The sequence below is a fragment of the Megalopta genalis genome, chromosome 10 (genome assembly GCF_051020955.1).
Source record: "Megalopta genalis isolate 19385.01 chromosome 10, iyMegGena1_principal, whole genome shotgun sequence".
Classification (NCBI taxonomy): domain Eukaryota; kingdom Metazoa; phylum Arthropoda; class Insecta; order Hymenoptera; family Halictidae; genus Megalopta; species Megalopta genalis.
Window position 1 is genome coordinate 9,878,437 of NC_135022.1, and position 15,761 is coordinate 9,894,197.

Below are 15,761 nucleotides of genomic sequence, written 5' to 3' on the forward strand. Positions count from 1 at the left end.
ACTCCGCGACCGTTTGTGTTTATTCGCTCGCATATTCATATTAAAAGTGCATAAAATCGTAAACGACCAGCGAATCGTTTCTGATCCGGATCGATCGATATTCGAACCAATAGCGTGCAATTTACACCGATCGTTAACCTTTTAGGCACGACGCGTCACTATAGTCGCTTCCGCGGATGTCATCTCTCTGAACGACGCGCCACTATAGTGGATTTCACGGATGTCATCTCTCTGAACGACGCGCCACTATAGTGGCTTGCTCTAGTAGCTCACTCGGTCATCGTTCGAACCAAATAATCGTCTTCGTATGCATTGTTTCGCACTTCTTTTGTCTTCGCATCGATTTACAATATACAGACTTATCTTAACGATATAACTGTATCTTAACAATATACAAACAGAATATACAGACATTCTGTACAGTGCATATCGGACTCTGCCGTCCAGAGAAATAGCCTCGCGCAGAATTCAGCCGTACCTAAAAGGTTAACGCGCAAGTAAACAAAAACATAATTCGATCGGAATAGGTTATAAGGTTCGTCCGACAGATTCCGGGTCCATTTTGAGTTTTCGCGCGTTCGCGGTAAAGTTGAATAGCAAAACGAATGGCAACAGATTCGTCGGGAAACTAGATTTAGATTTGAAAATGGAGTTTGATGGGGGAAGGGGCAAGATCTGGCATTCCATAGGGTTAACAACCTCGTCGGGGCGACAAAGAAAACCATCGAATCCCGAGTTCGACGCGTTCGTTTCTGGAAAGATGCGACACAGACGAAGGCTCGACGACCGGTTTACATCGGCGATAGTCTGTGTGACCCAGTGACTATGACCGCAAAGCTTCGCGGCATGATAGCGACGTTCGCGTATCCTCTCTGTCATCGATTGCCCGATCTGTTTTTATTGCTATATTTATTACGGATGCGCATACCTGCACACGCGTTATCGTTTTTGCGTTTTCGAATTGATTTTCCTCGTGCGAGAAAATAATTGCTGCCACAACACTGTCCGACAAAATCGAACTCTTTTTCTGGGTTCCTACAGCCACTATAAAATTCTTGTAGAGCTTCGCTCCCAGAACAAGAATCCGCAAAACCGAATTGCTCCATCGCCCTCAGTTTTTTAAATAAACGAACTTTTGTAAAAACCCCAAATTTTCGACGAAAATGAGGTGTCGCATGAAAAGTACAAACGCTCTAGAAAGTTCTAATCAGTCTCAAAAGATGGAGGAGAGTTTCCCGAATATAGTGGCATGCAATTTATTAATTGTTTTCGGTCCTAAATAGCAATGAATTGATGTCAAAGTTTAAAAAAGCGTCGACGCGCGCAGTTTCTCCGCGATATTTTTGTATTTTTACGAAAAGTTCTTTGTTCAGCACGAAAGCTCTACCCAGGACAACTTTTCGTAAAAATACAAAAATATCGCGCAGAAACTGCTCGCGTCGACACTTTTTCAAACTTTGACGTCAATTCATTGCTATTTAGGACCAAAAACAATTAATAAATTGCATGCCACTATATTCGGGAAACTCTCCTCTATCTTTTAACACCGATTAGAACTTTCTAACGTTTGTACTTTCCATGCGATACCTCATTTTTCTCGAAAATTTGGGGTTTTTACAAAAGTTCGTTTATTTAAAAAACTGAGGGCGACGGAGCAATTCGGTTTTGCGGATTCTTGTTCAGAGGGAGCGAAGCTCTACAAGAATTTCATAGTGGCCATAGGAACCAAAAAACCGTGTCGGACAGTGTAATCTGTGCGCGCATATAAGCTTTTACCGGTTCGACCCTGGCTGTCGCTGCAATTTGCGCTTTATTCGAAAGCAAGCTCCCGAAGGTCGTCGACATCCTGTATGAAAAACTGCGCAGTTCCAACGAACGAACGTCTTTGTGGCCAACTTTCTTTGTCTTCTTCGACTTCCCGAGATCGCGATCGATCTTTCTACTTCTCGGTTATCGGTCTCTTCACAGAATTCTCCAATTACATTTCCATACCTTAGAAACCGACCGATAAATTGTGCAACAATGCATTTATCATTCCGACGACTCATATTCGTGCCGCCCGATAAACGATGACGAATCGTTGCAGATAACAGGTCGGATATTAACGAAACGTTGCAATCTATCTGTAGTTTCTTCCAACGACAAAGTAATAAGATCCGATTCTGTTTCTTAGAAATGAATCGAAACGATCCAGCATCCGCAATGTTCCAAAGATTTTCGCGCTTCGCTTCGAGTGGCTCAGCAATCGCGTCGATTACGATCTTGGTTTTGGACAGCGAGCTCGGAAAGTCGCAAACGAGTCCTGTCGGAGAATTCACGCGGTTCCGTGTTCGCTTACGGCGAAGAGAATCGTCGCAGCCGACTCGTGTCTCGGCGCGGCGCGTTTCAAATAGGTCGACGTAAGGTCGGATGTTTGTCCTAAAAAAAAGACAGGCTGCGAGCGGGAGAGCGAGATAGAAAAAGCATCGAGGCTGATGCTCGGTTATCTCTGTGCAACGGGATTAGCGACACGACGTTACCACGTAGCACAGGGGTGTCAAACTCGCGCGGCCCGCGAGACCAAGCCTTAGTATGACACGGACTCCGTTTCAGCCAATTAGATTTGTACATTTTCGCGCGTACAATTTTGTTGGGATTTGTAATTGTTTATTTACTAATAATGCAATACAAATATGATACAGTGTTTAACAAAGCACCTAGCGGATATAAAGTGTACTTTGTGCGAAGAAGAGAGTAACTCTATGCGAAGTCGCGGAGATACTGTCCGACTGATCGTCTTCCAGGCTGACGAATGCCTCTGTCTCGCACTGGAACGTGCAGTCCTTTTATACTATTCCTTCGGAAGACCGGGCTTGTACCTGCATTTACGAAGCTCGGGCTTGTACCTTTATTTAATGCCCCTGTAGACACGTGTGTGTGTGCGAGTATCGTTGTATATACCAACAAATTTAACCCTTTTAGTGCCGGGCGAAAAAGAGGTGCTTATGCGAAGCTAACCGGCCGAATTTGACGATTTTACTAGGATTTGGAAAAAGGCTCATAAAAACGAAACGAAAAGCGATATTTACATCATTGAAAAAGCAGTGTATTAACCCCTTAATGCGCAGTTTTTTTGAAAAAGGCCGGCCAAAAAGAATCAATTTTTTTAATGTAAAAAAACAGAATTTAGAACGTTGTCTTGGCAAGAAAATTACAAGAATACAAAAATAATCAAAATTTTTATTGCAATTATTTTGGATTTTGATAACACATCGCAGAAAATAGTCGAATATCGTAATATTACACGCACACATCGACTTTTTTTATCTTTCTTTTCGAATTCCCATTTTTCAGAATAAACATTATTATCGGTAAAAATATTTATTTATACTTTTAAAACATAAATAATAACACAATACTAGTATTTATAATATTTATTATTGTATTTATATATATTAATATTTATATTTTATTTTACATTATATTTTAGTGAAATATATATTGAAAAATGAGCGAATCTGAATATGAATACGCTGTCGGAAAGCGGCTCACAAGGAAAAGATAAGTCGTAAGTGATAAGTAGAAAAAGGATATGCAAGTTGAATAAGTAAGTGTTACAGCTTACAATCCCATGTAAATGATAAATGTCAATAAAACGACTGTTTTTTTCTGCTTTCACATTGTTATTTTCAATTCTCGATCGCATTCGAGTGTGAAAAATTACAGCAACATAAAGTACAACGCCGCTCGAATTATCTCGAGTGTGCACAGTTTGGTCAGTTTAGCCCGCTCGAGTTAACTCGAGCGTGCACGTTAAGGGGTTAAGGACAAAATAGAGAATAAAACAGCGACGCCAATTTTTCTCTCCTAATGAAATTAGACTATTTATAACGTATTTATTTATTTATAACACTACAAGGTGTGCGGTCCGATATATCGGCTCTGGCACTTTTCGCCGGCACTAAAAGGGTTAAAACGATCCGCATAGTTTATAAATAAAGTATATTATAATTTTCTATGCCGGTTTCGTTTCTAATTCACATTTCTATTTTATTTTTACCTTGCGTCGGATATACCGACTGGGCCGCAAAAACGTTCGTCTCGGGCCGCATGCGGCCCGCGGCCCGCGAGTTTGACATCCCTGACGTAGCACGGTACCGTGCGAATCGGATAGCAAACACCGAGCCCGGACGAATGTCGATAGAGCGCGAGTGCAACCGATTTCGCGTTCTGTCCTGTCCCGTCGCATCCTCTCGAAATTAGAGGCTCGCAAACGGTTTCACAGCGCCGCTGCGAAGTACTTGCCGAGTCAATAACAATATTTATGCGAGAGATTTAGTGACGCGTAGAGAATCGACCGATGGGTTGTATTTCCGTTGGTCGATTGCATAATAATCGCCGTGACGATGGTGTGTGTCACACGAGGCTGGGGGCTCGCTATAGTTGCATTTTCCTCGCGTGTCTTCTTCTCGCTCTCGATAGTCGCGTCCTTTCGGCGATCTTCCCCGGTTCTTGTTCGATCGTCGAGCGAAAATCGATCCTCGCTTCCAGAGAGGAGTTTGGAAAAATCTTGCTGCAGAGATCTCAAGGTTGACCTAGAACGGTACCGCATGTTTTTCTTACGTCGAATAAGTCGCTCGGTTTATGCGATGAATAATATGGCGTCGACGGATACTGTAGAACAGCTGTGTCAAACTCAAAAGCTAACTCGGGCCAAATAAACAATGCTTAACTTTGGGTGGGCCGCAAAAAAAGGATCAATGTTCATAGAAAGAAATTTTTTTATTTTGATTAGTACATTGTAATAAATGTATATAAAGGTAAATTATTGTTTACGTCCTGATACTTGACGTCTTTTCTCTGATACTATGTTTCTTATTTCGGGAGAAATTTTATTGGCCGAGACTACTTTCAACATTTCTAATTCACGTTTCTATTTTATTTTTACTTTGCGTCGGATTTATTGACTGGGCCGCAAGAATGTTCATCTCGGGCCGCGAGTTTGACATCACTGCTTATCAAAATTAATTATTTGAAGAATAATCGTTAAGGTGATATATTGTTTTAGTTCACTTACATGTTATTTGAAATAACTGTTCCTTAGTTTATTTGAGCGGTCAAATAATATTTCAAATAATGCTCCGTTTATATTTCAAAATTAAATAATTTGTTACTTTATTCGTTATTAATTCTATCGTACCAGTTACGCGAACAATTTAAGTTCGTATGTAGAAAGCAAAATATAATTAGAGTTTATCTGTGTATAATTAAGCTTCGTTAAGTATCGTTAATTTAATTCAGTAATTTTCAGTTAATGCCAAACAATTAATTCAAGAATTCTTGTTAATAAACAATAGTTTGAAAATAATTTCTTCGAATTGAAGACACGATAAAGTTCGTTTTGTATATTATCTGTGAAATAAATATAGCAAAATTAACGTAAAATTTAATATAGTCTTTCTGACCCATTTATTTCCATTTTATATTTATTAAATTTTATTTAATATTTATTTCCATGGTATTTCCATTTTATATAACCTGGTGCATTTTGAACATGTGAAATTGAATTTTGTAACTCATGCAACAGTTACGCTGTTCTTTAAATATAAACAAATTTGATTAATAAAATTATTTTGAAACGTGACGTAACAGCTTTTATTGGTGCCTCGGAGTCGCCAGTCGAGGGCGAAGGGTTAAAAATCATTTGGTTTTTGAGAAAAATGTCTGAAAAAAAAAATTTTTATTTCATTGAACAAATCGGCAATTACTTAGTTGCCAACCCAAATAGAATGCGTCGAATAGGCTCTCGATTTCGTCGAAGCTAGAGCAGACAGTCTAGGATGGTCCGGGCCTGTGGACGTGTTCGTAACGATGCAAGTTTCGGAGAGCAGAAAATTGTAGGTTCTCCCGGGGAACACGTAAACCGGGTTGATCGCGAAAGAGCAAGCGAACGAGTTACTGTGCTCGCCGCGAAAGCCAGCGTTCATTTTCAAGGACCAGTGGCGCGCACAGTCTCTTATTTATAACACTGAAACTGGTATTTAAATATTATTACCGTTCGTATTATATGCGTTCTGGAAGCAAAGCTTCGTTGGGCGCGCGTATTTTTCTTGAATCGCGATTCGTTCGTTTGCTCGGCTTGGAATCGTTGTCAAGGTCGTCGAGTCCTCCTCGAACGGTGGGAGACTGCAGGATCGACTTATCGCGTTGCGTTCGACTCGTTAAATAGTTTGGTGCACCTTACGCGCCGCGGAGTAATTTTCTCGAGATTCGTCCGTTCTGTTCGGAAAAACCCTGCATTTCGTCTTGTCGACTTTAATAACTTTGTTGTCTTTATCATCGTTACATGATAAAGTTGCAATGTTGTTCATGTGTCTCAATTGAAAACAATTTTCACAGGCGTTGTCTCGCTACCCTCGGTGCCAATTTAACCAACCACACATCTTCTCGGTTTTCTGGAGAAAGAACTTTGTTTTCTTCGAGTTGAGCTCGATCGACGTCTCGAGTCTCGCTCTTCGCCGGATCCATCGCTTTCATTGTACACTTTCGTAACATTTGCACCCTTTGCAACCATCGCGAGCATCGCATTCCATCGCTGCCAGTGCCCCGACGTGTTATTCTAGTCGGGCGAGTGAAAACAACGACCGACAGTTTTTGCGCCATCGACCATTGTTTCGCGAACCGGGAATATTCATGTAGGAGAATCCCAGGCGAAAAACTTTTCGTATGCAGCAGAGATTCCAAACAATGCGTTGCCAAGGCTGCCGATGCAAATACCGTTATCGGGGCCCCCTTGTAGCGAGCAGCGAACGGCAAACAGTAAACGAGCAAACGAAGAGCGAACCGCCGCGAGGTTCTCGGACGTTCTCGCTAAACGCTATCGCAACCAAAAATTGTTCGACCGCTGTCGCCTCCGGATTCTTTTTCGTCCTTGAGCCGTGTAAAACGAACAGGACGACGGCGTTGCAACGAGGACGAACCATTCTTTTGCTTCCACGGTTCTCGATTCTCGGTTCGCCACGTCGAACGATCCTTGAAACGGCTCTTTGTCTTTCGGTGCCTCGAAAATACGCTAAATTCTATTCTCGCGGAGCAGGCTCGGCCCATGAATCGCCCTGCAGATTCTGCGGCGTACGTCGAGGCTAGAGAGCATCGGTTTATTCCCGGCAGACGCGTCGTTCGAACGGTATACAGGGTGTCCCAAAAATGTCTCGCAATCCGAAAGTGGCGGGTTCCTCGGGTCGTTTGAAGCAACTTTTTCCTTTAGAAAAATTTTCTCCGAGGCACCGTTAACGAGTTATCAACGAAAAACAGCGACCAATGAGAGGCGAGCTCGGCTGGCGCGTGGCGACCGAGCCAACGAGCGGAATCGGGCTTCGCGCGCTGGTCGGCTGGGCCGCCTCGCGTCAGCCGTACTCGATTCTTATTGGTCGCTGTTTTTCGTTGATAACTCGTTAACGGTGCCTCGGAGAACATTTTTGTAAAGGAAGAAGCTGCTTCGAATGATCCGAGGAACCCGCCATTTCCGGATTGCGAGACATTTTTGGGACACCCTGTAGATTCATAGATAAGATTTCTTCGGTTTCTTCTTTTCTGATCTCTGATGTCTGTCTGACCTCCGGTATCTGATCTCCGATGTCTGATGCACGAAGCCTAACGTCGTTAGGCAACCGTCGAGTGCGTTCTCCTTGTTCTGCATAAATTTTAAATAACAATTAACCGTGTTACGCGTCGTCATCTTTCGACCCTGCCGAATTTCATTGCGCTATCGGTTTTATTCTGTCCGTTCGAATAAATAGACAAGAAAAAAGCCGATTGGTCGAATCGTCGCAGCATCGTCGAGGATCTCGGATTCTCGAGATTATCGGCCTCCGATCCTATCGGCATTGGATAATCCGACACGTTCGGTCGCACTCTGGCAAATTCCATCGATTCGAGCCGGACGCGTCGTAATCCTGTCAGTCGTCGGATCGACGTGTCGTTGACAAACGGTCACCGTTTCTCGTTCACCGGAGACAAGGGTATGATCCGTTGATCGGACTTTCGACAGTTCCGACAGCCTCGATCGTTTCAACAGTTTCGAGAGTTTCGAATTGCACGCGATTGTCGAGCACGCGTTACGCTCGCTGCTTCGAAGGTTCCTTTCGAATCGGTTTTCTTTACCGGTGACCGCTTATCGGTATCGTTCCGCGTCCCCGCGGTCTTGCAATTGTTTGACGCGTTGCTTTCCTCGGCTCGCACGCAGGACCATGGGAGCGGCGCGCCGTTCGCCGTTCGCCTTTTGGCGTATCCTTTCGGAAGACGCAAATATCCGTAGGTTTCGCAAACGATCCGGCTAGTTTCGTCAGAGAATCGTTTGCCGCGCCACGCCGCGCCGAACGGAGCTGCTGCAACGCTTGCGAAACCCGCGGGTACACGCGTCTTTCGTAGGGACACGGCTCGCAGCTCGTCGTTAGCGTCCTCCGCCGTCGGATTCCACTTAATCGTTTATTTATCGAGCTCGCCCACTTCGATTGCAACTTTCGACGCTAGCGGACGGACTCTTCTAACGGCATTGCTAAAGTTCTAGTCCGCCCACACTGGATCGAATTCGAAGTCGGGCGAGCGAAGCGGAGCCGTCTGAAAGTTTTCCGCGGTTGCTTCGCCGGGCGATCGTCGTCTCGACGCGCGGTGGTCTGGGAATTCGCTTTCCGTGACAACAATTATTTTAGCGTTGTATTAACCCTTGGTCATTGAAGTGGTCGACGTATTTTCTGAAAAGAAATTTTCTTCGCAAGTTATTATATTCTAACCTGTAGAAAAATGAATACCGGCCGACTCTTTTGTTGGAAACATTATTTTGCCGGATTATCGGAAGCGTCTTCAAAATCGTGGTTTCTTTTGAAATTGGATACGAGCGTTCAGCGATGAACGCGCTTACCGCTTGACCGCTTACCCAGGAATCGAAATACTGTTGGCATCGATTCGTTAAAATCGTTCTACACGCGAGGAATGCAAGAGATTACAACTAAAGCAATTGCATTTTGACCGTGGTAGGTTTAGTGTTAAAGGTGATTTGGAGATGGGCTACTTCGAAGCCGTGTAGTCGTATTTAAAACGAAGAAATGGTAAACAAAAGGTCATAGTAAATAATAAGCCACATGTTTAATTGACTAAGTTACGCATTATGGGGATATGTTTTAACCCTTAACGGTCCAATGCCGCCCTACACGCGGCATTCCACCAATAAAACCGTAAAATCTGGCAGGAAACATTGGAAGAATAGGCGCGATTGTTTCGATGAAAATGTATCAACGAAGTTTTATTTAAAAAAAAATGAATATTTCTTCTCTACATTTGATACAAAAATTCTCAGTAAAAAATTTCTCTTCGTCTGAAGAGAATCTATATATATATAAGAAATAAATAGTTTTAATAGAAATAAAGAAATAAATAATTTTGGTCCCCGTAAGAGTTGAAAAATTGACTGTTCTCCGCTTTTTCTATGGAAACCGATCGCTGTGCGATCGCCTCGAGGACTCGCGGTTGTCGTAGCCGGTGCGCCGCATCGGCGAAGGGTTCGCGTCAGCGCGAACAGCGCGGTCCGCCAATTGTCTTCAATTGAACGAGGTCGATGGAGGAGACACTCGCCTCCTTCCAGTTCCCATTTGCGATTCTAGAAAAAACAGTCGGCTCTGTATTTACTTACTTGTCGGCTATACTTACTTTTTTGTTGGCTGAACGAAGAGCCCGGGTTTCCGCGAACAGCGCGCTTCCTCCGCGCGCGTGTGTGTAACGCGAAAGCAACTCGAAAGAATCCCGGGGCAACAGAATTCACTGGGCTTCCGTGAATTCGATTATTCCCAGCGCGGCCGCCGCCGAGCTTGCGTCCTGTGCACGCGTGCTCGATGGAGGTCGCATTGTCGGCGCGCGTTGCCGCCGCATCGTAGGCTCGTCGATGGAAATTCGCGTTCCCACGGATCATCGGTGGCATTCGATCGTTGTTTCTTCAGGCTCTGTTCGCAGCGAATGTTCCCGTGGGAGCGGAATCTTTTCCGCCTCTGCGTTATTCGATCTCGAACTCGATCCCGAACCGTGGCCAGCGCGGTATCAAGGTCAACGTTGAACGCGCTTAACGGAATCCCCCGCGAGATCTGCTTATATTCGGCTGGAGAAAGCTGGCCAAAAGCGGACTAAAAACCATAATCGCGCGCATGTCCCGTTTCATTCCCGAAACGAGTCCACGGAGTAGCGCGATCGGTGTTGCGCCTTGTCGACCGACGACGCGACGTAGGTAGTACAGTTATGTACGTCTGTCTGTTCTTCGGTGAGCTCGAGAGTCAATTCCGATCGTAAATTCGTTTCGTAACGAAGTAACGCTAGATTCACGATGTCGTCGGCTATTAACCCACGGCCTGTGATTACTGGATCATTCTTGAACCAGGCTAGTTACTTAAATCGATCGCTTAACGCACTGTGTATACGCGGAGAGAGATATTAACAGCTTTTTAGAAAAATTATATTCTTTTTTCAATTTCGTTATATTGGGTTGGCAACTAAGTAATTGCCGATTGGTTCGATGAAATAAAAAATTTCTTTTTACTTGAAACGAAGTTTAATCTGTAATGTATTTCCCATTTTGTTCGATGACCTTTTGCCATCTCTCCGACAACTTGAAAATTACACGCTCGTAGAAAGTCTGATCCTCTTCGGCCAAAAACTGAGTTTAGTGAGATTTTACAGCGTCGTCGTCGTTAAAAGTTTTACCACGAAGGGAGTTGTCCAGAGATCGAAATAAGTGGCAATCCGATGGCGCGAGATCAGGGCTATATGGTGGGTGTAACATCAATTCCCAAGCAATATCCATGAATTTTTGCCGAGTGAACAAAGACGTGTGCGGCCTAGCATTGTTCTGCTGGGAAATGACACCTTTACGATCGACCAATTCTGGTCGCTTTTCCTTGACCGCTGCATTCAATTTGTCCAGTTGCTAACGTTCACGGATAATAAAAAAATAACATAGTAATAATAATAATAATTTTATAATATAACATTTACGGATATCATAAAAATGGGAGCGAGAGACGTCTATAACTGAAATCGGCAATTACTTAGTTGCCAACCCAATATATTAGGTGTACCGGAAAGTTTTGTGCGTTCGAGAAATGAAAGGAAATAATAGATGTTTCATAAATTTAGTAATATTTATCGTACAATATAATTTCCGTCGTTACTTACGACCTCTTGCCAGCGTGATGGCAATTTGTGAGCAACATTTTTCAAAAATATATGTCTCAAATGAATACGTGCATATCTATTGAAATTCCCAATGACATTATCAGACAGAACTTTCCGGTAGACCTAACATTTGAAAGAATCCTTCTGTAAAATTCTACAAATTCTCGTTAGGTTGCGGTTACAGTGTTTAACTTCGTACGAGGGGCATTCTGACGAATAAGTCGGAACTGTTCGTCGGACGAACGCGACAAATAATGGTTACAGTGATGCGTTTTCGTATGAACTAGCATTCTTACGAATTTCATTTGCTATGTCAACATTCAAGATAGTTTCCTCGATCAGACATTAGTCTTCTGTGGCATTCGATATGGACGATTTTTACATTGACGTCGACGAATTTTACTACTTAGAGAATCCGGTTTTAAACATTTTATTTTTTAAATGATTTGTTAAATGATAAAATCGGGAAAGTGAATAAACTATTTCTATTATGATCAATATACGGGGAATTTTACACATTATTTGAAGAACTTGAGAAGCAACCGGATAAGTTTTATGAGTACTTCAGAATGTCTATCCAGACATTTTATTATTTCTTAAATAGAATTAAAGATGGGATTTTGAGACAATCGAATTTTTTGGCATTGTATTTATTCCTCCTGAAGAAAGATTCGCGATCACATTAAGGAGAAATGTGTTTTCATTTTCATAATATTCGAATTAATACCAATAATTATCGCGATAACTAACTCAATACTAGTAACTAAAAATTATATAAAATCGGCAGAACTAGTGTGTACTCTGTTCTTCTATTTCCTCATTATAAAATATCTGTTGTAATTTCATTCTTACTATTAATTTTCTCTCTGCTGGTACTTTTCGAAGGGAAGGAACCAAACTTATAATCTGGATTATATTTATTAATTTCCTGTGGACTGTCCTTTTTGTTTTCCTGCTTTTTTCATTCTTCTAATTGAATTAAATTCTCTAAAATTGCTGAATTTTTATTTTTCTTCCGTTTGCGAAAGAATAAAAATACCTTCTTCACTCGAATCTTCGGATAACGAACAACAGTCCCTTTTTTTTAATCTTTTATTCGTTATTCGAAATTTTTATTTAGACAAACTCTTTTGCCGATCTCTGGTATCGGTCGTCGGCGATTCACGCCGCGCTTGACGCGTTCATTTCCAACTTTTAATAGTTTCTCTCCGTACTTTGCGTTCGTTCGAGATACGCGCGTCTTATGTTCGATGACCGACGAACGAACGGTGGATCATGGTTGCGGGGTTATTGGCACATTGGCGGTCGTTCGTCCGAAAGGATGAACTCCGCGATCGAGATCTTTGTCCTCGATCGGCCATTTGCCGGGTGCTGCTATCGTTTCATGAAAGTTCCAGTTGGCAACGGAAAGACTGCGCGACGTTACGGGGATTCAATGAGTTTGTCGCGCGGCAGGATTCCGGGTCGAGCATTAATTTCGCGGCAACTCGCGTTTGTCGGCGATAACGACGCCGACGGAGGAAGAGAAAAATATGAATAAAAGTTCACTAGCTACCGATCGACGGCGCGAATAACAACGACATGTAAATCGCCGGTGCGAAGGAAGAAAGAAAGAAAAAAAGCGACAGGATAAACGGCTTCGGGGCTGCGACTCGGCGGGCTTATTAGCGTCGTCTATCACGCTCGGGATCTCGAGAACGAAAACGAGCTCGGCGAGCGTGGAACGGCGTTGTCGGTTTCCTTGCGAAATCCGTTTGAACAACGAGGATCAACGCGTGCAGCCAGCCTGTGCCAGCCTCTACGCTGTACAGGGATTTTTGAAACCGGCGATTTCACCGCGAGCTTTTGCAATCGCGACGCGAGCCGGCGAAGATTCTTTCGTCGAAATCGCGATCGATGCCGAAATCGGTGTGGAAATTCGGGCATATTTTCCGCTCAATAGGAGGGGCGCCTAGACCGTGACGATCGCGAGAAGGGAACCGAACGATTATTATCTCGTTCGCTCGGAAACTAAAATCGGCGTCGGTACAATTCGCATGCCTGCACGCCGTGCCGCGCCGGATATTCTCGACACTTGAAATCATGCGACCAAGTGTCACGCTGTTCTGTGTAATTAGACGAATTCTCGGACCCGCGGATGAATCACCGCGAATATCCGAGCGTCAAAGAACTCGTCGTACGGAACGGAAAAAGGCGAGAACAAAAACACATTGAATATTCAGCTCGGCCCCCGGTAGATCGCGTTGAATAATCAAAAGGTGCTCGGCAAAGAACGGCAATTGCGGCACCAGATATATCTTCTGCTAATACCGCCGTTTCAATGTTTCTTGCCGTTTTTTCGAACTTTGTCGGACGCACGCGGCTCGGTCGCCGTCGGCCAATTTAACCCTTAACTGCCGCGTCTGTTAAAACTTACGTAACCGCTATTAGCGGTCTCGCGGACCGCTGGGCAAGTAAAAAATACGAATCGGTTATTTTTACTTTGCACATTAGCAACGAAGGGGTTCAACTCGGACAGTTCGATTGAATAGAAGCAACTCTATTGAGAACAGTCTCTTTCCTCCTCCACAATTTTTTTGACAATTATATTGGCGGGGTGGTTTTACGGACCGGTTAAGGGTTGAAGGAAATTTCACGAAATTTCACGTCGCACGATTTTTCAATGATCTAGGCCAGGGGTGTCAAACTAAAAAACAATATATTACCTTAACGATTATTCTTCGAATAATTAATTTTGATAAGCAGGAGTGTCGAACTCGCGGCCCGAGATGAACATTTTTGCGGCCCAGTCAATATATCCGACGTAAAATAAAAATAAGACAGAAATGTGAATTAGAAATGTTGAAAGTAATTTCTCGGCCAATAAAATTTCTCCCGAAATAGGGAACATAGTATTAGAGATATATGTTTATATATATATAAACATATATCTCTGATACTATGTTCCCTATTTCGGGAGAATTATATATATATATGTTTATTACGATGTACCAGTTAAAATAAAAATATTTGTTTCTATGAGCATTGATTTTTTTTTCTTGCAGCCCACCCAAAGTTAAGCATCGTTTATTTGGGCCAAGATAGCTTTTGAGTTTGACACCCCTGATCTAGGCTATCCTATTGGAAATAAATTGTTGAACAAATTGGCGAATGAATCGTCGGATGAATCGTCGAAGAAATTGTCGGGGTCCTCTCGTCGCGAGACTTCTCGGGCGCGAGCATAAGCACGACGTTGTCGCGGCGCGATCGTCGGCTATTTATAAACCAGACTGGATCGATTAAAAAGAAAAGTACAATTGGTTTGCGCAGGAACATGATCGTACTTCGTATTCACGGCGACGAATTGATGTTCGGCGGCAGCGGAACTGTAATGACACATTCGCCACGTATACCTCAGATGGAGATGATGAAGGTCCACATTCCATTCACCTTTAAGCTTCACGAAAGTTTCAAGAGCACTTACGCCGGTGAGTTCAGACAACCAGCCCTCTTCTTCTCGCTTTTCTATTCCTTCCTCCTCTTCTTACGCTTCGATTTTCCTTTGTTTCTCTCTCGCTCTCTTTTTCTTTTTCCCCCGAAAATCGCGAGCGACGGAATTTCTTTCGCCGATTCCTTTTCGAAATCGAAGACTCGTCGATGTTTGCGCCGCGAAGAGCGGCTCGCGACAATTTAACGCGACGGTAATTTCGGCGGTCTCTTCTTTCAGCGAAAAATCGCCGTTGCCGCGAGGCGATTCGCCCGGGCGATCTTCGATCCAAAACAAAGCAACGCTGTAATTCGAATCGTTCGGCGAGTTCTTTTTCTCTCGATCGAAGCATTCGAGCCTGCTTTATAAATAAAACATGCTCGATTTGAACGCGAACGCGACTCGAAGATCCCTGCGATCTTGAATTATTAATGCGTGACGAAAAAAAGAAGAAAAGATAGCGTCCTCCGCCGACATTCCTCCGCGCGAAGCGATGCGTCGGTGGTTCATCGCCCCTCGTCTTTTCGTTATAGTTTCTACGAGCAAAGGAACAAAATCGAACCGTGTCGTAAACAGCGAGTAAACTCGTTCTTGTTTGGCTTCGGCTCGGAGATGCTATCTCCGGCTGTTTACGCGCGCTTTTCGTTCAATCCTTTGCACTCGAGTGGTCACTCTGAGGCACCACTGAAATCTGTTACATCACGTTCTAAGATAATTATTACATCAACAAAGTTAACAATATTAACAATATTATTGTTTTTTTATAATATATTGTTTAAATTCCTCTTCGATATCGTCTATTCTCCAATAATTTATTATAATTAAAATGACACGATCGTAAACAGAAAGAAAAGGCAGGGAAACGAGCAAATGTCGTAATTATTCTTTTCTCGATACAAGTTTGAATAAATTCATATGGTTTTTAAGCATTTAAGTATGCGGCGGTCGTGAAACGTTCGCGGAGCGAGACTCGTAATTTCCATTCAAGCGATTGAAGGCGTAATGCAACGATGGACGTTTCCGGTGATTTATCGATCAACGATTATTCAATGATCGCGCGTTCGTGTTCGTTACAGCTGCTCCCCGAGAGAGTACACAG

At 43.2% G+C, this 15,761-nt stretch overlaps 1 protein-coding gene across 3 annotated transcripts in view; it reads left to right on the top strand.

Moving 5' to 3' along the window:
* LOC117223339 (cell growth regulator with RING finger domain protein 1) overlaps positions 1-15,761 on the top strand; it is a 49,563-nt gene that overhangs the window by 1,979 nt on the left and 31,823 nt on the right. For all 3 annotated transcript variants that reach the window (XM_033475576.2, XM_033475574.2, XM_033475577.2), the window contains exon 2: positions 14,506-14,663. In XM_033475576.2, the coding sequence (XP_033331467.1) occupies positions 14,510-14,663 (154 nt within the window). In that variant the 5' untranslated portion in view covers positions 14,506-14,509. The remainder of the gene's footprint in view (positions 1-14,505; positions 14,664-15,761) is intronic.